This window comes from Anastrepha obliqua, chromosome 4 (genome assembly GCF_027943255.1).
Source record: "Anastrepha obliqua isolate idAnaObli1 chromosome 4, idAnaObli1_1.0, whole genome shotgun sequence".
Lineage (NCBI taxonomy): Eukaryota > Metazoa > Arthropoda > Insecta > Diptera > Tephritidae > Anastrepha > Anastrepha obliqua.
In genome coordinates, this window is record NC_072895.1 from 34924395 (window position 1) to 34947841 (window position 23447).

The 23447-nt window shown below is 35.7% G+C and overlaps 1 protein-coding gene across 1 annotated transcript; it reads right to left on the minus strand.

Annotated features, from left to right (window-relative positions):
- Positions 1–1558: 1558 nt before the first annotated feature.
- Positions 1559–22671, minus strand: LOC129243608 (uncharacterized). Its single transcript, XM_054880757.1, has 8 exons — positions 22388–22671; positions 11510–11586; positions 11278–11437; positions 11188–11221; positions 7812–8008; positions 6753–7747; positions 6502–6684; positions 1559–2806 (listed from the first exon to the last, which is right to left on the minus strand). The coding sequence occupies exons 2-8, from the start codon at positions 11582–11584 to the stop codon at positions 2672–2674; spliced, it is 1779 nt and encodes a 592-aa protein (XP_054736732.1). The 5' UTR covers positions 11585–11586; positions 22388–22671; the 3' UTR covers positions 1559–2671.
- Positions 22672–23447: the final 776 nt, after the last annotated feature.

Sequence of the window (23447 nt, forward strand, 5' to 3'; positions counted from 1 at the left end):
ACGATAGTTTAACGTGACAACGTCATAAGAAAATATTGATGGAATGGTTGCAATTTTCAAAACAAAATTTTAATTTTATTTGTTTGATAGATATTTTGTATGGATATAGAGGAGGAGGTAAATGGAATTGCAATGAAATAGGTCAAGTTACATTTACACAAACGTGAAAAATGACGAAACATTTATCAAATTCATGAAAGATATCTTCAATGCATCAGACGTTAATAAGTCAACAACACTAAGAGGCACCATCATCGATTTGCCTTTTTCAAGACACTTTACACTCGAAACACTCCCTTTCATTTCCTACTTTTTCTATCATCGTCCTATTCTCAACAGAGAAATGGTTCATTACCATGCACACAGGAAGAAGGCATATGCAAATACAAGTATGTGAATTTATATACCTACATATGCGCATATACATACATATATATGCTCACTCAAGTTGGACAGAGCCAGATGTCGAACGTTGCCGAACGTGGGGCCGATTGTGCTCTTTGTCGTTCGTTCCGCGCTCTCGCTTGCAGTTCAAGCACATTAGCTTACATTTGCTTGCGTACGAAATAGATTCGTATATTTGATATGTCCATATGACTTGTATGCATCTTTACATACATATACATTTGTTCTTTTTGAAAATTGCGCGAAATTGTATATGTATATGCATGTTTATATACATATATTAGTATACAACATATCTTATAAGGTATATGGTAAATATTACCATACATTTTTTCCTTCATATATAATAAAAAAATTAATAATAATAACATTAAAACAACAGGTATTATTAGCAAACTTGGTTTTATTTTAAATTCTTCAAGTAAATCAAATTAATAATAATCAATAAGAAGGCATATGCCAATACAAATACGTGAATTTATATATGTACATATGCGCATATACATACATATATACGCTCACTTAAGTAGGAGAGAGCAAGATGTCGAACGTTGCCGTTCGTTTGCTTTGTTCGTTCCGCGCTTTCGCTTGCAGTTCATTCAAGGTAACGGCAATGAGCAAGGTAACGACAAATGAGCAAGGTAACGACAAATGAGCAAGGTAACACTAATGAGCAAGGTAACGACATATTTTTTCGTGCGTGCAGCCGGCTAAATCGAATTATAAGACGTTATCACGTCAAAAAAGCACAAGACAGATGAAGGTCTGTCTCATCGTGTACTATTTAGAAAACGCTATGGCCTCAATACGATTTCCAAACTCATTGCGGTGTTCACTAGTCATTAGGTGATCGGTACTCATGCGGAGAAGCTTGGAATTTGCGGCTAGGCACTTGAGATACCTTAGCGTGCCCTCTGGGGATGGCTGGAAGAAATTCTCCTGCCTAGATCCCTTTTCTCTCCTCCACTATATCAACAGCACTGGATGGCTGTAGACGATTTCCTTTTTCTTAAATTTTTTTCGGAGGTAGTATTCCACATTATGGTATCAAAACGGCGCGTAAGTGCTACTTGACTTGTAGTGTACCTGGGGTACTCTTGCCATCTAACCTACCTATCTACCTTATGAAACTATTGATAATGAAACTAAAGTGTACCGTTAGAGTGTTTTTTATTATTCATTTTCACAGTGTTAATAAGAATACATATAAATTTACTTTGATTCGCATTCGGTTAAAAACTATTAATATTTAGGTTAATACTAAAGCGCAAGTAGTTTTATAAATATGTACATACAAATACAAATACACACATAAGTATGTATTTTTCATGCAAATCATGAAAAAAAGCACACACGTTTTTGACATCAACTGCGTATCTTTAAGTGAATTTGTAGACGCAATATTTCGCCTTAGTTGGTAAAATAATATAATTAAATTTTAGGTAGGTGTGGGGGTTGTAACATTTGATTTGTTTGTTTTCTGTATACTCGTAGTAGTTTAATTTTGTATTATTGTACAGAGAATACTTTCACAATGTTCGTTTATAACCTCTCAGCAGCAGAAATGTGAGTTCTTCCAATTTTTTTTTGTTTTTGCTACTGATTTTCGACGTAAAAAGTAAAAAAAGGAAATATTCAGATGTGGTCTAATATATGACCATATATGGGTGCGTGTAGGTATGTATGTATGTACGTGTGCTTACTTGTAAGTAATTTACGCTTTCAATTTATTATACGACATTTTAATATTCGGTTTAATCTCTATAGAATCGACTATTTTGTCCTTGAAATGGCCTTAAACAAAAATATTAAAAAAAGTTAATAGGCAATTGAGTATTTTCACGAATGCATGATATTTTTTCGATTTTCTTGGAGTGAGTTTTTTTACATACATTTGATTAGAAGACAAGTAGTTCAGCTGAAATATCGCCATTCTTATTAAACGATGACCAGAGGCAGTCATATTTGATATGTTTTGCCATATATGTACAAATTTAAAATATATGTTTGTGTACAAAATTTACATATATACATACATACATAAAAATGTATCTGTATATATGTATATGTGTATTTCAGTAAACAAGCAGACAAATAAGTTATATACAAATAATTTTACACGGCTTTTCCAAAGTGTGTTTCAAACATTTAGCAACTATTCGATTTGGTTGCGTTATAATATAGAATATTATTAAATATTAGTGTTAAGTCTACATTTATGTACATTCGAGAATTAATTTCAATAAATTATTATTTGTATTACGGTTTACATTATGGAACAAGGCATAGCACAGCAAAGTGGTAGACAAATTGGAACCACGGCACCTCCTTGTTTACTTTTAGATTTAGACCTGGAGCCAGACTCGTACTCATACATCCCAGATCCTTTGGCCCAACGTCCCTGAAAACAAAAATGTAATTGCCAATGTAAATTTTATTAGTTATTATTATTTTTTTTGTTTAAATTAAGTTAAAATTCAAAAAAGTTCAACAAATTTTTATAAAAATTTCACACTTTTAGTAGACGTTTTAAAAAAATTCTGTGTATGCAGTTTTGTAGTCCATTCAATTTTGTTTTAATATTCCGTCAATTTAAATTGTTTAAATTAAGTTAAAATTTAAAAAAGTTCAACAAATTTTTATAAAAATTTCACACTTTTAGTAGACGTTTTAAAAAAATTCTGTGTATGCAGTTTTGTAGTCCATTCAATTTTGTTTTAATATTCCGTCAATTTAAATTGTTTAAATTAAGTTAAAATTTAAAAAAGTTCAACAAATTTTTATAAAAATTTCACACTTTTAGTAGACGTTTTAAAAAAATTCTGTGTATGCAGTTTTGTAGTCCATTCAATTTTGTTTTAATATTCCGTCAATTTAAAGTGGTTCGAAATTCTCGTTGATTTTTGATAATATATTTTGTTGGCGATGTTCATTTTCTTCCATATGGGGAATGCTTGAAATACGTTTGCATAGGTGTACGAGTATATGCATACTTATATATGTAGTATGTGGAGGAAATCCACAAGCCCGACGGCAAACAAAAAAAAAATTATAAAATCAACGCGATTTTTGAGACATTTTGAACTTGCACTTACAAAAACTTTGTCGTGCTGCGATTATTTTGAATACAGGTCTATACATATAATACATAAATAAGATATCGTATACTAAATACGGCGGCCGCCGTAGCCTAATGCGTTGGTGCGTGACTACCATTCGGAATTCACAGAGAGAACGTAGGTTCGAATCTCCGTGAAACACCAAAAATTAAGTAAACATTTTTCTAATAGCGGTCGCCCCTCGGCAGGCAATGGCAAACCTCCGAGTGAATTTTTGCCATGAAAAAGCTCCTCATAAAAATATCTGTCGTTCGGAGTCGGCTTGAAACTGTAGGTCCCTCCATTTTTAGAGCAACATCAAGACGCACACCCCAAATAGGAGGAGGAGCTCGGCTAAACACCCAAAAAGGGTGTACGCGCCAATTATACAGGGTTTGATTGAAAAGTAATGAGCCTTCCCGCGCGGACCGTCTGCCAAGCGATCAACCGAATCGGCTGGTGGGGGAAAATGATCGTTGGACCTTCCCCTTCCACTAGAAACAGGTCCCAGTTCGCTGGCAACAGCGGTGCAGTCAACATCGCTCCGCGCGTGAAAGCTGTTTTAAAAGTGTGTTAGGAAATGCAGCTGATCATCTTTTTCGATTCTCGGGGCATCGTCCACAAGGAGTTTGACCTCGTCAACAATTGGACCCTTCATCACGACAATGCGCCGGCGCACACCGCTTTCTTCTGCACCTCTGCATTGGCCAAGGTGGGGGTTCCGGTGCTTCCCCACCCTCCCTGCAGCCCAGACCTGTCCCCTCCGGACTTCTTCTTGTTCCCGCTCCTGAAAAGAAAGCTGAAGGGGAGGTGTTTCGATTCCATCGAGGCGATCCAAAATACTATGACAGCCGAATTGAACGCGATTCTGGCGGATGAGTTTAAAAAATGTTTCCTGCAGTAGAAGGACCGCTACCAGCGGTGTATTGGCGCTCAAGGGTCCTATTTTGAATAATAGGATAATGAATTTAATGAATAATGAATAAGGTTTAATAAAACTGCTTAAAAAAATAAGGCTCAATACTTTTCAATCAAACCCTGTATATATATACATACATATATACTAACTAGAAAAGTGTTACAACTCGAAAAATTGCAAATGCTCAGGAGAGGGGAAAAAACAGTTTCTGTAAAATGATGCCATAAAAAAGAAGACCTTTCAAAGTCTTGCTGAAGTTTTATTGATCTTATATTTTGAGTGAGGAATTTTTACTTCTGTAAAAATGATTTTAAAAAAAGGCATTCTTGAAGAAATCTAATTTTGAATGTCACTGATTTTATTCTGCCCTTCGGCATGTTTGTGCTCTTTTCTCAATACGTTGCACTCTGACCAGGCAACATTTTCACCCTATACAAAAAGTGAACGATGTCCAGCTGAGTTTAGTTTATCTGTGTCGTCAAAATAGCTGCGCAAAAATTTTAATTGTTACAAAAAATGGAAATAAATTGTTAAATTTTATCATTTTTCTTTTGAACTTGCCAACTAGCATTGACTAGAAATGCTGGATTTCTTGTTCTTCTCCTTGAAAGTTTAATTATTTTTCATTCACAACTGTCATTTTTCGGCAATGTTGCCAACGAACATTTTCCTAATCCGCTTAAATTATGAGAATGAAGTCTAGTAGCCAATCTGCATTAGTTGCACTTCATTCCTGAGTTGATTAAGTCGTTAAGTCCTATTAACGCCACTGTCTGTCTAGGCTATAACTGGAGCGACCCGTATTTATACCCGGCCAAGGACTGTTACTTCAGCAGCATTCCCCGTGTATGCATGGGGAATATTTATGCTGTTAGAGCAACAACAACATAGTTGGTTGGTTGGTTGGTTTAAGGGTGACCCCGCATCGGAGTGCCACATAGACCGCAAGTTGGGTCCGTTGTGTTGCCCTAGAGCTCATTATGTTATATGATTTCCCCACCTAACCGAGATTTTTATTGTTGATTTTGGTCAAAAATATTAATTCATTTCGAGAATTTGATGAGAGATTCGATTTTCAGGTTCGAGAGTACTGAAAGATTGTCAATTGTTGGAGAGCCTAGAAGAGCGAGTCGACTTCTGGCTAGACCGGGACAACTGCACACCAAATGTCTGCTCGATACTTCCTCATCTTCGTCCTCGCAGTATCTGCACAGGTCGTTTTGAGGAACCCCGAGCCGACGTGCGTGAGTGCCCACAGTGGCCGGTGATAAGAGATATTATATGCCTTAGTTCGTGTTTCGAAAGACTTATAAGGGTTTTTGTCTGTTTCAGATTGTAGGATGGCCAGATTTGTCTGGTCGTAACGCAAGTAGTTTCCACTCGCCACCTCCGATCAGCAATGCTGTGAAATTCTCGATTGATGAGCATTTTACATGTTGAGAGCGGAATGTGGGTTGTGGGTAAGTTACTAACATTTGATTGCGCAGCTCCAGCTCTTGCGAGCTCATCAGCTTTGCAGTTACCTTCGAATCCACTGTGACCCGGTATTCAGATAACTTGGACAGAATTCTGAACACTTATCTCGTTTAGAGATAAGAGACAGGATCGAACCACATCTGAGTGGGTATAAGAGGAGCTGAGTGCTCGAACGGCCGCTTGACTGTCGGTGAAAAAGCGGATATTCTCTAGTGATATTCTATTTTCTAAGAGAGTTTTTGCAGCATACCAGATAGCGCATACTTCCGCTTGGAATACGCTACAGTAGTCGGGTAATCTAAATGATAGATTGATGTGAGGGGAATTGGAAAAGATTCAAAATCCCACTTTACCGTTTTGTTTTGAACCATCTGTATATATAATCAGAGGGCCATCGATTTCGGTAAGATTTGGCTTCCATTCTTCCCTAGTTGGGAGTGAACAGGAGAATAGCAAGGGTGGTGATGGAAGACTTAAACATAGTTACTTTTCGTTTTACTTAAGATAAATTTTATGTTATTAATTCGTGAAAAGCCTGTTCGAGAAAGATTAGTGCGAGCATTTTCAGCTTTCGGATACATTTACATGCATTGATTAACCTACCCCAGCCGCTGATCCTGCTGCCATTTCTTCGCGTTTTGTTATCATCATCTCGTGCCCCGGTGGATAATACACCTCTTTGCCTGCCTTATTTACTGTAGGGATATACTGATTGGGAGTTGCCACAGCAGTTTCAATCTCTCTTTTTCGTGGCGTAGAAAGTTCAGTTCTATCCACTGAATCAACCTGATAAAAATCGGAATTAAGTTATTAAATGTTATTATCCACTTTAATTTTTTTAATTTTCAACTTACTTGTCCAAAAGACTGCATAAGGTCATCGACTTTTTGTGGGGGACTGGAATTTACTGGATACTCGACTCCGTCAACAGGGAATGGTGCTGGTTGACTGGCTGTTGGTGGTGATCCATATGGGCTGCTTGGCCCCTGATGTCTATTTGTTTTAGATGAAGATGAGTACTTATAGGTGACGTGGGAAATACTTGTGGGTCCATGTGGAGGATAGCCATTGTCACTGGGTGACGCTGGTTTGTGTGGAGGATGTGCTGGTGGTAAATATCCTGGGTGAGAATTTGGGGGGCCACCAGGCGTACCGTGAATAGTATTCACGGTATTGGATGACTCTTTATAAATGTATCTTGTTCCTGATGGTCCGGGTTCATAGCTATCCTGTGGAGGACCATATGGTCCGTTTTGTGGCAAATGTTGTTGTATGGGATAATCAGGATGATTGTATTCTGGACCCGTATGAATATTTTCAGTTTTGTTGACTTTGTAAATAATAGTTTTGTTAGTGCCACTTGTTGGAGGGCTGCGTGGTTGTTGTAGTGGCAAGTTGTTTTGCAAAGTGTTAGTTTCACGATGCTCGCGTACTTCATAAATTTGATTGGAAGTAATGGGCCGATCATTGGACCTATTATTTAAGGAATAGCTTTCCGTGTTATAAATAACAGTTTGAGGCACCACTGGAGTTATGTGGGTTGTATGAGGACTAGATTGAAGCGTGGAACTATTCATTTCGTTACGTTGAATTGTATTATAGCGCGTACTTGAAGTTAACGGAGTGCGACTAAGTGTACCTGTGGCAGGCACTTCGTATGTGTAGGTACGCACTGTGGTGGTAACCTTCGTGCCGGGTACCGGTAAAATATCCTCCGTCAATGGCAGATTTTGAAGATCTTTCTCTAATTGGGTTGTTGTTGTTGTGGTTGACGTAGAAGGAATCAGTTCAGTACTATCAATAATACGATTGCTTTCGTACACTTTGTTTCTAGACTCATAGATGTTGCCTTTAAAAATATTTGCATTCAATTATTTCACCTTATCAGAAATTCTTAAAATTGCTGCACTTACTAGATCCATAGAGCTTCTCATTGGATTGATAGTCTTGCTGGATATTGGGATAACCATTCGATCTTAGTGTGTTATACTCCGATGTCGAGAAGCTATCAATTTCATCCTTCACCGCATGTGGCACTGACCGCTGAGACGATTTTACGACACGTGTGGTTTTTGTAACGGTGCCAATGGGTTCAGTGCGTTCCCGTTCCCTAAAATAAAAAGGCAAAGACGTTTAAACACATTGAAACCTAGGCTGATTAGAATTAAAATTCGAGAAAAGATTCCGATTTCACAAAATAGAATATGGAAAATAGTACAAGTGGACACCGTACGTCTCCGGAGTGCTTTGCCGACCTTGCAATTGTTTGTCTCAATATACATTTAAAGGAGTTGAAGTTGATACCCCTAACATAATGAGAAATTTTTAGCATTTTTGATGCCTTCCGGTCCAGTTTTGCAAGTATTGAGGGAATTGAGTTTGTGTCATTTTACAGAATAACGACTTTACTTTTTTTCGAACATTTGAGAAAAGCAAAACGAGTGCGATATTCAACGGTAGTAAATCTGCGCTTTCAGTATTTCACCACCTTCTTCGTCTTCTTGACTGGTGCAATAACCACTTCCGCGATTTTTGCCGAGTTTAACAAAGCACACGGAACAACAAAGCCACGGGCGCTGACGGACTGTCGGCTGAGCTATCCAAACATGGCGGCGAGGAGCTACTAAGGTGCATGCATCAGTTTCTATGCAAAATATGGTCGGATGAAAGCATGCCTGCCGATTGGAATTTAAGTGTGCTCTGCCCAATTCATAAGAAGGGTGATCCTGCAATCTGTGCCAATTATCTCGGGATTAGTCTTCTAAATATCGCCTATAAGATTGTGTGAAAGGCTGAATCCCACCGTCAACCGACTGATTGGACCTTACCAGTGTGGCCTTAGACCTGGAAAGTCCATCATCGACCAGATATTCCCAATATGCAAAGTCTTGGAAAAGATCCATGAAAGGAAAATCGACACATACCATCTTTTCGTAAACTTCGGAATTGCCTATATGCCGCAATGACCGATTTCCGCAAAACTAATACGGCTTGGGAAGGACCTCTCCGAACCGCTTGATACCAAAAGAGGTGTCAGACAGGGTGATTTGCACAGTCGGCGCACTCGCGTATCGGCACCCACGTCACTGTTGACTGCTATAATTTCGAGATTGTAAAAGACTTCGTTTATTTAGGAACCAGCATTAAAATCCAACGTAGAATCTCTCTTGCGAACAAGTGCTACTTTGGACTAAGTAGGCAACTGAGTAGCAAATCCCTCTCTCGATGAACAAAACTAACACTCTACAAGGCTCTCATCATCCCCGTTCTAAGGTATAGCGCAGAAGCGTGGAGGGAAGAAGCGTGTTTGAGAGAAAGATTCAGCGGAAGATTTTTGGGCAACGGCGAATATCGCAGGCGATGGAACGATGAGTTGTATGAGCTTTACGACGACATAGACATAGCGCAGCGAATAAAGTTCCCGTTTCTACGTTGGCTTGGTCATGTCGACCGAATAGATACAAACGCTCCGGCTCTAAAAGTATTCGATTTGGTACCGGTAGCTTTTTTTAAAGGACCACAAAGTTTCTGTTAGGACGCAGCATAAAAAAAATTTTCCCAAATCTATAAAATTATGTGACATAGACATTTGAGTACCAAATGAAAAAATAATGCCGACAGAATTACGAAATATTTTTTTTCATAACAATCCTTTCCTTCTGGCTGGTTGATGTCCTCGTGCGAGTAAAGGCTGACATCACTGCCATCCAAGAGATGCGATGGACGGGGCAAGGAAAGAAAACCATAGGACCTTGCGACGTTTACTACAGCTGCCATGTAAAGGAGCGCAAATTCGGTGTCGGATTTGTTGTGGGAGAGAGACTCCGTCGCCAAGTACTGTCGTTCACTCCGGTGGACGAGCGTCTCGCAAAAATCCGCATCAAAGCCCGTTTTTTTAACATATCGCTAATTTGCGCCCACGCCCCGACGGAAGAGAAGGACGATGTGACCAAAGATTCCTTCTATGAGCGCCTGGAACGTTCCTATGAGCGCTGCCCCCGCCACGACATAAAAATCGTGCTTGGCGACTTCAACGCCAGGGTGGGCAAGGAGAGAATTTTTGGTCCGACAGTCGGAAAATTCAGCCTGCACAACGAAACATCCGGTAACGGACAGAGGCTGATCGACTTCGCCGGGGCCCGAAACATGGTAGTCTGCAGCACCAGATTCCAGCATAAGAAGATTCACCAAGCCACCTGGCTGTCTCCTGATCGAAAAACACGAAACCAGATCGATCATGTTGTGATAGATGGAAGACACGCTTCTAGTGTATTAGATGTACGTACGATCCGAGGACCCAACATCGGCTCGGATCACTACTTTGTTGCAGCCAAACTGGGCACACGCCTCTGTGCTGCAAAAAACGTGCATCTACCTATGGAAAGAATGTTCAACATCGAAAAGCTGCTGTCACAACAGACAGCCAGAAGATTCGCCACTCGACTCTCATTCCTGCTCTCAGAGAGTACTGCCCAACAAACCGGCATGCACGAACAATGGAGCAACATTTCTCGTTCTCTACGTACCGCCGCCGAAGAAGAAATCGGATTCCCGCGAGCCCGAAAAAACAATTGGTACGACGAGGAATGTCATGCTGCCGCAGAAAGAAAGGATGCCGCCTATAGAGCCACGCTGCGATCGGGCGCAACGCGAGCCATGTGGGATCGCTACAGAGAGCTGAAAAAGGAAGAGAGACGTATTTTGAAGTCTCCTATGACTATGACTATGTAATCGACCGTATCACGTCTCATGTTATCTCAATGGATTTTCGAATATCGAAACATTCACAAACATGGAAACTTCAAAATGCGATATCTCAGCAAAAAATAAAGATATTTAAGCAAACTCAACGGCATTTAAAAGAGGAAGACTTATACTTTAAAATACTATGTTTACTTTTTTATGAAGAGCAAAATCTGCGTAGCTACACAACCTCAAAAATGGGCAAAAACAGCGTTTTTGCACTTTTAGGTTAGGATATCTCAAAATCCTTACGTGATAGAGCAATTTAAACCCCGGATTCGGATTCTACGCAAAAAATTACTTCGAAAATGACCCTACACTTTCCTAGAACAAAACGTTGTTGACCTGTGCTATTATAGGTCTATCCAAAATTAACGATCCGGCTTGTTATGAAAAAAAAAAATTGTAAACTTTGAAATAAAAAAAAAAATCCTAAGTGATGGTGAAAAACAAGAAACGTAGATTTACAACCTTTTAGTTTCACGGACATATCGTTTTTCTTATGTGTGAAAAATACTGGAGCTAGGTGTTGCGTTTTATACTTACATTGTCTTATAATTCGCAGAAGTTGATAAAATATCTAAAAGAAAAAGTTCTATAAGATTACGAGCGCTGTGATAACTTCCTTTAACTTACCTTTATCTTTTGTGATTTCTCGTTCATTTTTCAAATCTTCCAACAAAGCATCCAACTGATCAATATTTGTATCCAGTGACTTATTCATGCTGGTTATGTTATTATTGCCTGAATTGGAATATTGATAGGATGACTTCTTATACACGTAACCTTTATCTTCCTTTTAGGGATACGAATTTTAGAAATATCAATGGTAAATAAAGCTGACGTGGTTACTTATTAGAATATATACCTTGTTACCCCACTTTGAGGGCGAATCGCCTCTCACTGTTGATGAGTAGTTTTCCGAGCTCGTTGAGTACTGCATCTCTAAAAAAATATAATAAAGCATTTTTTATTGAAGGTATTTAAAATGATGACAATGGAGATTTTATTATGTTAGAGTTCTGTGGAGTTTTACTCGGATAAAATTTTCAATAGTTATTTTTTAAATTTTATAATAATAAATTCGCATAGAGTATTACAAAGATGACAAAGCCACAAAACTAGTGTTTATTTATTTATGTTAATATTTATTTCAAAAAAGTCAATAAACTACAAAGTTTTTACTGACTAAAACGATAACTTAGTACTGAGTACAGAAAGCACCAAAATAAAATTGAATTTAAAAAACACATTATCTGGCAAAGAAAAATCAAGCAAAATAGAATTCGAAATCCCGCTGAGTTCTCGAAGTGAACGCACGAATGGGGCGGGCATATTTCTTGAGTAATTCATACTGAGGGTCTTGACGCAAAAACGAAACTTGAAACGAAGTATTCTCGCAGGAATAAGAAATTGAAAAGCTAGCAGTAATGCGGGGCAATCGATTACACCACTTAGCCTCGCAAAAAAGACAAGGAAATAATAGTCCTGTGTTCGAGGAGAGTATAGGGATCTGTGAAATTAGAACTATTTCGACGAACAAAGCCCAAAAAGCAGCATATGATTTATATATATAATTGGCGCGTACACCCTTTTTGAGTGTTTAGCCGAGTTCCTTCTCCTATTTGTGGCGCGCGTCTTGATGTTGTTCCACAAATGGAGGGACCTTCAATTTCAAGCTGACTCCGAACCGCTATAAGAAAAAACTGTTTCTACCGAGATTCAAACCTACGTTCTCTCTGAACTCCGAATGGTAGTCACGCACCAACCTATTCAGCTACGGCGGCCGCCTATGATTTAGATATGATAAAATTGATGTGGTTACTGAATAGAAAAAAGGTATCCAAAGTTACACCAAGGTCTTCGATCGTTTCCACGATAGTCGGTTCTACGTTACCGAAACGACCCGGATTTATATCCGGCCGAGGACAGTCACTTCAGCAACATGCCCATATATTGTATATGCTATGTATGGGGAAGGTTTATGCTGCTGCAACAACAACAACATTTCATCAATAGACTGAAGGGGAGTACCAGATATACTGTATGAAGCTCGTACTACGTTAGGTAGTTTGGAGAACGTAACGTACAATATCAATAATTGAGATATGGGAGAGACCGACAACACCATGAGCACCATCTATATTGATCTCTAATTGAACTCTACCAGCATCTTTAGAACTCCTAATTGAAGAGAAAGCCTTTAGGTCGTCCGCGTAAAGTAAGTATTTAGAAAACGAAAAAAAGCTGTCAATATCATTAATAAAAAGGACAAAGAGTAAAGGCCCTAAGGCACTTCCCTGAGGTACGCCAGAGAAGGGGAAATAGAAGAAACCTCCCCGATTGAGACCACAATTTTAACGGTTCCCGAATTATTTCATTTGATGTTCCATTCTCACAGGCGATTTTCAAACCCCTGACAAGCGAATGGTAGGCAGTCATGCACAAATTTACTAGGTTGCGAGTGCGCAATGCATTTCAATAATCATGGAGCTTGTCCAGGCAACTAACAAATTATCAGAGACATCCATCATATCTTACGGATAACCAAATATTTCCAGAAAATTAATTGATATGCCTCATACAGATAATATTAAATCAAAGTCAATGGCAAAAGTTCTATGCATTCGCGTATACAGATCGCTTGATAGCTATTTATACTTGACACACACACATATGCACATACGTACGTATGTATGTACACACCTTTTATGCTTGTGCTCATGACGACATTTGTATTTTGCAATAAGTAAATTTAGTCTCTACGTCATTTTTTATAATTCTGTAATTCACATTTCAAAGAAATCCACATGAATCAAAAGAAGATTTTGAGTGGGCGTCTCGAATTAGTTTAGTAGTAGGTAGCCTTAGCATTTATTTAACTCTGTGAAATGTTTTGCAACTATATATGTACATACATACATTCAGTGAAACCTCTCAGAAGCAGATGCTCGCAATTTTTGTTCGCTTACGTGAATTGAAGAACAAAATTGTAAGAAAAAATTATAAAAACAATTTTTATTTAACGCATTCCCAGCGATTACACTTAATAAAATAGAGCTAACGAATAAACGATTACGTGGTTTACTTTTTGACATTCACGTAAAGTAATAAAAAAAGTGTATCGTGGTGATTTAAATAACATTTTTAATTAAAAACATGCGCCAGAAGGCAGCAGTAAATATATTATATATTTGCAAAGAGCAACAATACCAGAAATCGTAGAAAAATTACAGGATGTCGTATTGGAAAATCGTCGAGTGAAAGAGATTTAGTAGAAGCGCTAGGCATCACATTAGGCCGTATAAGCAGTATTTTGCCTGACTAAAGTATTGGGTTTTCGAAAACTGTGTGAACAATGGGTGCCGCATTCGCTAACAATGGAACAAAAACACATTCGAAAGCGACTTTCTCAGCAACATTTAGCAACATTTTCGAAAGGATAAAGTAGATTTTGTGCATCGATTCATCACTATGTATTAGACTTGGGTGTATCTCCATGGTCCTAAATCAAAACAAAAGGCTAAAGAGTGCTGTGAACCTGGTTATTCGGCTCCAAAATGAATTCGTGTCCAGAAATCGACCAAGAAGGTACTAGCATCGGTTTTTTGGAATGCGCAAGGAAATTTGCTTGTGGCTTTACTTGCAAACTGGGAGAGTAATAAATTTTGAAAATTATTGTAATCTTTTAGATCAGCTGAAGTAAAAAATTCGTAAAGAAAGACCCAGTTTGCAAAAGAAAAAACACTCTTTTTCATTAGGACAATGCACTGTGTCGTGTCACAAGAGCATTTTGAGCAACCACCGTATACACTAGATTTGGTCCCTAGCGATTCTATCTATTTCCAGACCTAAAAAAATTTTGCTACTTAATAAAAGATATACGCGCCAATTATATATTATATATATGTACATATATACATACACATATGTTGGAGAGGTAAATTTTTAAAAGTATCAGTAATTTTTAAGGCACAGTTTTTCAGCCTTTAATAAAATTACTAGGCTAGAAGTTGTAATGTAACAGATATTGAGATGTTTAAAGTATTTATTAATCAGTAATATATTTCCCTTCATTATTTACAATGTCTTCCCAACGTTTAGGCAAATTTTTAATTCCCTGCTCAAAAAATTGTTTGTCCTTGGAGCCAAAATACGCTCGATATCCCTTTTTATAGCTTCTTTTGAGGAGTAGTTCTTGTTACTGATATGGGATTGAAGTCCACGGAAAAGGTGATAATCACAAGGGTGCAATATCCGGAGAGTATGGTGGATGCGGCATTAGCTTCCATCCGAGCTCGTTCAGCTTGCCTAATGTTTGCCTTGCGGTATGAGCTCTTGCGTTGTCGTGGTGAAGCAAAACTTTGCTTCTACTCACTAAAGACGGTCGATTTTTGTTAAGTGCCTCACTCAGGTTTGATAGCTGATGGGAATAATAATCAGCAGTTATCGTCTGGTTTGGCTCCAAAAGTTCATAATAAACAATACCGGCCATATCCCACCAAATAGACAGGAGCATCTTTTGGGTGAAGGCCATCTCTAGGGGTCGGTTCTGGTGTTTCATCTTTATCTAACTATTGGCGTTTGCGAACAGGATTATTGTAAAGGACCCATTTTTCATCACCAATAACGATACGGTTCAAAAAACTTTCATTTTCAAGCCGTTGCAGCAGCTGAGAACACACATTCACTCTCTGCTGAAGGTTGGTGACAGAGAGTCTATGCGGAACCCATTTTCCCAGCTTTGAAACCTTTCCCAACTGAACCAGGTACCTGTGAACTATTCCATGCGATGAATTTAACCTCTGAGTTATCATACCGACTGTCAAATTTGGCTCAGCTTCCACGAGTTCGAGTAAGGCGTCGGAGTTAAGAATTTCAGGGCGACCAGCGCGCGGGGCATCCTCCACGACGCAGTTACCACTTCGGAAGTTCGAAAACCACTTTTGCGCAGTCCTTACACTCACGGTATCTTCTCCGTGAACAGTGTTTATTTCTGCAGCAGCAGTTGTTGCATTTTTACCACTTTTATAAAAAAAAAACAAAATATGCCTCTTATACGCATTCGAAGATTCCATTTTATTTTTTAACAACACGTGCTTCTATCCGCGATTAAAATCACTTGTTGAATGCACAATATATCAAAGAAAATATAAATAGTTCCGTTATATTCCGCGAATAATTTTTTGTATGCACAAATCGTACAAAAGTGAAATTATGGGTAAGATACGCACGAACGTATGGACTGACTTGATATTATAATTTTGTTCGCGTAACGGTTGTATGAAAAGATAAGGAATAATGCATGGACCAGATTTGAGCGAATTTTATTAAGGCGTTATTTAGATACACGCATTTACCCAATGGGTGTGAATTACCGTTATATGGGGGTTGGGCGAAGTTATTAACCGATTTCGTCTATTTGCAGTACTAACCTACTTAAAGGATGGACGGAAGGACATGACTAAATCGACTCCTCATCTTTCTGAACGTTTTCATATATGTGTACATATATGTACATATACATACTACATATGCCCCCATCTATCTCGATTTCTTTATGCTCTTCCACACAAACGTTATGTGAACAAGTGTGCACAGGTGTGCAGATGAGCATCAGTTTTTATAAAATTTTTATTGCTAAATGCAGGTGCGTATGTACGTATACATGTACATTCCATATTCTAAGGTCTAATAGCATATCAACATCTCGACAAGTTTAAGGTGAAATAAATTACATTTTTCGATGGATTAAGTGGGCCGCTTTCAATTTGTGCGGAACCCAAAGAATGACTGACTTTCTTAACCTTCGGTAGAAACATCTATTTTTTAGACGTAAACATCACACTAGGCTAAGTTTCACCCCAATTCACAAACTTTTTTCCACAAACAATATAATAACTTGCTTGGATTTTATACACATAACGAAATTTTTTATCAGAAATAGGCTTTGCGAAAAAAATATATATATTGTGTACATTGGACTTTAAGAAACGAATAAACTAAAAATAAAGTGGTATGAACACGAGAAAATAGCAAATAAAAAATACTTAGTGAATTATTAGTTAGTTAGTTAGCTAGTTGCATGTCATAGTATGAATTATATTTTTTGTATAAAATTAGTTAAAATTAAAAAATAAATAAATATGTAAATAGTCAAAACTTGTCACTTATTTGATTATGACATAATTAATTTTGATGACAATTATAGTGTCCTGGACTTGTCAATATATGGTGTAGACTTTCTTATGCAAAAAAAAAAATACGCGAACTACACACTGGGGTAAATTCGGTGCGCACCAACTAATGAGGACCTACAGCATGAGTTCGAAGAACAAAACCGACGTTGCTAAATACAGCTAACGGTATATTTCCAGATGTTAGAAATAAACAAACTATAGCCCTTCAAATATTTTGTGAGGTGACTCACGCCCAAGTGTGTCTTCCGAAGGTTAATAAATCCAAATGATTTTCAAGTATTTCCAAGTGTTCGTTTAACTTTCGTTTATCCTGTGGCATCTCTCACTCTCTTGCAAAACAATGCGACTAATTTATGGATTTGATCACCAGTTCTGTTAAGCGAACTTCAGATATATTTTTCAGCATCAGATGTTTTCTTGTTTTTCATTTCAGACACTGAATAAATTTACACGCAATTCGTTTCAAAATTAAGCCACATGCTAGAGCTATTCAATGTCAATAGCGAAAAATCATAACATCGTCAAATATGCCGAAATTAATTTTTTTGCCAACCGACCCATAAGTATAATTAAATATTAAAAAACGCCAAAAATTTCAAAGGTGCCAAAAACGACATCTGTGTAAACAAAGTGGGCCTCTATGTGAATATAATATTCAAAAATCATGTTATACAATACATACATGTGCGCATGTTTCAAATGAAAAACTTTGTAAAACAATCCACTTGTAACATATTAAATGGTCATATGTATGTATGTATATGTTTTAAAAATTCATATCTACCTACACATAAGTTTATATGTATGTGATTTGTTGAAATCACAAATTATTAAAGAACATTTTAGCCATATGGACGTAATCACTACTTTAAGCTACAACAGATATAGAGTCGAACAAACAAACAAATAGCCATAAGTGGAAGTCTAAACTAAAATATATGTACATACATATGTATATAAATATGTTCTAAGTCATATAAATATATAGATATATAAGTACATACATATTTATGCACGACTGAATGCGCAAGCATCAAAATGTCATTACGTGTTTTAACTTTTTTAATTGAAATTACAATGAACAAATCTTTTTCAAACATGCACATAAGCATATATTTGTCTGTATGTAAATTAACTAACTCCAACTGCAAAAACAGGAATAGCCAATAATTTCCGTATATTTATTCTACATATGTATATGTATATATACATACATATGCTATCAACGCCACTGCAGTGAATATTTTTTAAATATACGTTTACATTCAGTAATGAATGAAAATGATTTCAATGTTTTTAGTATTGGTTCGTCATTTTGACGAATTACGCGGTAAATGGGTGTAGCATACGTAGGAGGAGAAAGTTAAAAGAGTTAAATGTATTTAAAGGTCAGAAGCCACACAAATAATATTTACGATCAAAGAGTAAACATGTGCGCACATGTATACGCATATTTTCATACTATATATTCGTATGTGTGTGTGTAAATATACACTTGTCTATATCAAGGTAAACATTCACACGCATTTGCACAGTCGCATATACAAATCTACGCAAATATCAAAATCCATCCATGTACAAACAAGTATTCTGTTGCTCTATAAATTATTTCCATGCACACACATACATACATACTTCGATTTACTTGAAATTAAAAAGCTTGATTCTCGAATCCGACCAGTCAGACAACAGCATTGAGTATTCTCGGAGCAAATGATTTTAAATGTATGTGTGTGTTTGCATAAATTCAAATAGTATGATCTCATATAGTCTCGTTTATGCCGAAAGAAACGCGTAAAATAAAAAAACAAAAACAAAAAAACGGAATGCCCGAAGGTGATGTCGAAAAATCAACACAACTAAAAACTGCACGGACACACACATGTACACACATAATCGCCTAAATTTGTTATACTTATATATATGTACATGCAATTGTAAAGCCTCTTTCAAGAAGGTGTGTGGACAGAGGAAAATTGCCTGCGCTTTTCCCCACCTCGTGAAGTGTAAACTGAAGAGAGTAATTTCACTCAAAATCTGAATAATAATGTATGATTTTAATAAATAACAAAGCGCTTTCAACCTTGACAGATCACCTCGAGTTTATGATGTGAATAGATTTTTTCTGAATGATCAGTTAACGAGCTTTTTAAAAAAAGAGCAACAGTGAGGCGTCTTAATGATGACTGAAAAATTACTCTTTTTGACTTGGAGAAGAAAAAAATACCGCATTGTATTCTCTAAAACAGTTTTCATCATCGCGTACTGGATGCAATAGCAACTTAATTCACAAGTATTTATATATACATAGATACATACATATATATATATATATATATCCTAGAAATTGCACACTTTTTAAATATGTACTTACTTACATATGTTATATACATACGTATGTATATATGTATATTCCTACTCATCCATTTTGATCTTTTTAAAATCGTCTCTTGCTGGCGTTTGCTGTTTTCAAGTGTTGGGACTAAATTTCGATTCAGACTGTAGACACACTTTTTTTAACTTTATTGGCATTTCGCATTCCAACATTGAGAGTGAGTGGGTGAACGAACGACTATGAAGAAACCGGCTGCGAAGATTTTTTGTGGAAAGCGCCAAGGACAAGTATCCTCGCTGCGAATTCTTTGCTGATCATGTCATTTTCTCAGAAATTAGCCGTTTGTATGTTTGTATTTGTTTGTTATGAATTACTGATGCTTTGGGGAGCTTTTGAAAAGCAACTCTTTCGGTAAATTATCTTTTGCATTGATTATTGCTCAAAAGTTTTTTGATTTATTTTTTTCATTTATTTATTTTTTTATTTATTTATTTTTTTTTTTAATATTTTTTTTTCATTTATTTTTTATTTTTTTATTGTTTATTTTTTCTTTATTATTTATTTTTTGTATTAATATGTTTCTGTGTTTATATTTTGTTTGTATTTACAATATATACTTTTTATTTATATATTTTTTTTTTTATATATTTTTTTGTTTAAATATTTATGTTTTTATTTTTATTTTAATTTTTTTTTATTTTTGTTTTTTACTCAATTTTTTTTTTAATATTACAATTTTTTATTTTTTTATTATTTATTTTTTTTTTAATATTATTTTTTTATTATTATATTGTTTTTTGCTTTATATAAGTATAGTTAATTTTTTTAATTTAATTTTTGTATTTTTACATTTTTTGATTTATTTTTTTTTGATTTATTTTTTTTTTATTTATTTTTTATTATTTATTTATTATTTATTTTTTTATTATTATGTTTTCTTTATTATTTATTTTTTGTATTAATATGTTTTTGTGTTTATAATTTTTTGTATATACTTTTTATATATATATTTTTTTATTTATATATATTTTTATTTATATATTTTTTTATTCATATATTTTTTATTTATATTTTTTTATTTAAATATTTATGTTTTATTTTTATTTTAATTGTTTTTTATTATTATTATTTTTTTCTTTATTATTCATTTCTTTCTTCATATTTCTTATTTATATATTTTTTATTTTATGTTTTTAATACTTTACTTACTGAAACTATGTAGTTACAACTGTCAAGTAATATTTTTCTTTGAATTAAAGTATTTACAGGAAATAAATAAATATAGATGAATAAAATTTATATCTGTTGGCCACCCGCTCAAGAACAAGGAATAAGAATCGCGAGGTTTTTTGTTTAAGTCTCAGGCATTGCTCTTTTGGTTTGACAAGTCGCTGAGCCTCAGGGTTGATATGTTTTTCGAGACTTTTGGTATGAGTTGCTGCATATAATTTGACAAATTTTGATACCGACATAATCTGGAAGTCTCGATGTAAGTCAATGTTTTTCACATACCGTGGTGCGTTTACTATGCTTTTTATAAACTTTTTTTGAAATCGTTGCATTTTTTCAATATTTGTTTGTTTAGCACAATTGAATATTTTATATCCTCGAGCTTACTGATTTTCATCATCATGGATTGCTAAAATTCATGTATTGCCAGCGAAAGTAGCCGTTATGGTATTTTTAGAGACCGGAAGGTCAGATATAAAAAGCAAATATACTATAAGTTGAAGAATACTTTATTGTGAAACCTCGACATTTATTAGCTTAAGGCTTGAATAAGTTCCATAGCGCTTGATCCTGAAGTATCTATTGTTTAGATTTGAAGTTAAAATCTTTAAAAATTCATTTGGAAGTAAGATCTTTTGTTTATGGAGTAGTCTTGCATGCCATACCTTATCATAGGCCTGAGCAACATCGAGAAATATGGAAGAGCATACTTTCTTCTCTTTAATTGTTGAGTGCGTGGGTCGAACCGAACTGGTGAGTAGGAATAAGTATAGTTCCGAGGCTAACAAAAACCATACAAATAGAACTTTCAAACTTCATATTCAAAAATTAGAAAACTTCCACAAACTGTTTAACGAATAATGAATAACGAATGCACGACATTGCTTTATGTAGACAAAATGCGCAACACAGTTAAGTGGGAAATTGTTCGAAATGTTGATGTGCTACCGTTTTGTCACGGGATGTACGTAGCTATATTTTTGTGGGTCCAAGCACTCAACTATCTTTGAACATCCGTATACACCTATGTATGTATGCAGTATTTTCTCAAACGTCTATCGTATTATTTTTTTCGGCGCTAACGCCATTGTTGATCAATTTTCTCTATTTATTCTTCTCTGCTTAGGTTCTATTATCTTGTCGTTGATGATTTTCGCGTATGTTCATTGGGCGGTAGTGAGCAATGTAAATTCTATGATTGTATGAGTATAAAAATATATACATATGTATTTACGTGCATATTAACATGACACGCATATGTAGTATATATGTACATACATATGTATAATCTAATATGTATGAAAAAACATTGCTCGTTCATAAACAAATAAAAAACAAATGAAAAAATTAATCTAAAATTAGTTCACTGCCACTGGGCATGTTTTGAGGCTGTAAAGACACTGTCGGCGATATTTATTTTATTTATTCTTTATTATTTTCTTTGGACGCCACATTCACATTTTCTTAACACAACCGTTTTAAATAATTTGACGATCATCATTCGCTTTTTGTGTTGTTTTTTTTTTATAAAATTTTGCTCAGTTTTGCTCAAATTTGCTAAGAAAGTTTGGCTAATTGCCATCAAAAATTACTTGCAACTGTTTTTCTCTCGCCCACTTCCTAATACCACCTAGGCATATGTATGGATGTGTGTGTTTATGCATGTATGTATACATCTGCATGTATGCGACTAGAAACGTAGGTAGTAGCTTTATATGCATGTATTACGGAGGATCGAATTGGGCAATTGCAATACATACATACGTATACAATAGAAAATTTCTTTTAAACCTGTCTTACTATCGTATATACGTACACCTACGTATCAATAATCACATACATATAGTACATACTTATGTGCATAAAGGTATGACAACAAATGTATGTTGCTGCATACTTATGTATGTTGGATGAGGTGCATATGTATGAATGTTCAAAACGTTAGTTTGGTTTTGCAAAATGTCACAAATATCTCACATACTTTCTATTTTTTCGTGCCACCAATAATGCTTTGCTCTTCACCGTTCTTCAATTGTTTGAGTTCAGTTGTTGGTGTTAATAGCACAAAATGCTCCGTTGTATGTATCGGTATAGTGCGTTGGTATTGCTTTCCTTTTGGCACTGATGGCAATGTTGATTTGGTGTTTGTATGCGGCGGCGGCGGCTATGGCGAGAGTATGTATATATATTAGCAGTGTTCGACCGGTTTCGTTGCGAGCAATACACGCGTTCGCGTCGACAATCTATTGTGTACTGGTACTTGTGCTTGCGAACTGCTCTTGAATAGCCGGAAAGTGTTTGAGCAAAAAGATAAAAGAGCTACCAAAAAACTGTTCCACCTTCCAAATGAGGAGATGGGATAACACTTGAACAGATTCTGACAAGATCTTTACTCTCATCTCTCTGCATTAGTACTCGTTGAAAGATGCATTCGTTCCATTTGTCTCCCAAACTGTTCTCTTATCTTATAATCTAAACATAGAGTACAATGATACAAAAATGCTATTGGAACTGTATTTGTAACGATATGCTCAACAAACAACAACTCATGCATCTGAGTATACGTACGTGTATATGTAAGTACATATGTAGCACATCTACTAGAGATCTGGAGCTGTTAGCTTGGGCTAAAAATTAAAAAGGAAAATGAATATACTCAAACTTCTCTTCTAGTTCTTTCCACTCAGAAACTGTTAGTGCAGTAATGTAAAAAAAATGTGAAGCTCTTTATTAACACAGAAACAGTCTTTCTGACAACCCTATCGATTTGAGCTCTGGTTCCCATTTTGTACATCCAAGGTACTATATCTGTTAACAGTAGGTTGGGAAGTAAGATCAGCAAGAGTTCATTGTTTAATAGAAATATACATACACATAGGCCATAAAGCCTGCGTTCACTTTAAATATTAAGTTGATTAAAACACAATATAAATTTATAGTTCAAATCATATATGATATTATTTATCAGCATATTTTATTGCTAAATATTTGATTATTGTACAAATATATAAAAAATAATAATAATAAATAATTTATTTGTT

Coding starts and splice junctions, on each gene's coding strand:
- LOC129243608 (XM_054880757.1), bottom strand. CDS start 11,584: ATGCAGTACTCAACGAGCTCGGAAAACTACTCATCAACAGTGAGAGGC. Junction 11,438..11,509: donor CCTCAAAGTGGGGTAACAAG/GTATATATTCTA, acceptor TATCCCTAAAAG/GAAGATAAAGGTTACGTGTA. Junction 8,009..11,187: donor TCTGCGAATTATAAGACAAT/GTAAGTATAAAA, acceptor TTTTTATTTTAG/GGAACGGGAACGCACTGAAC.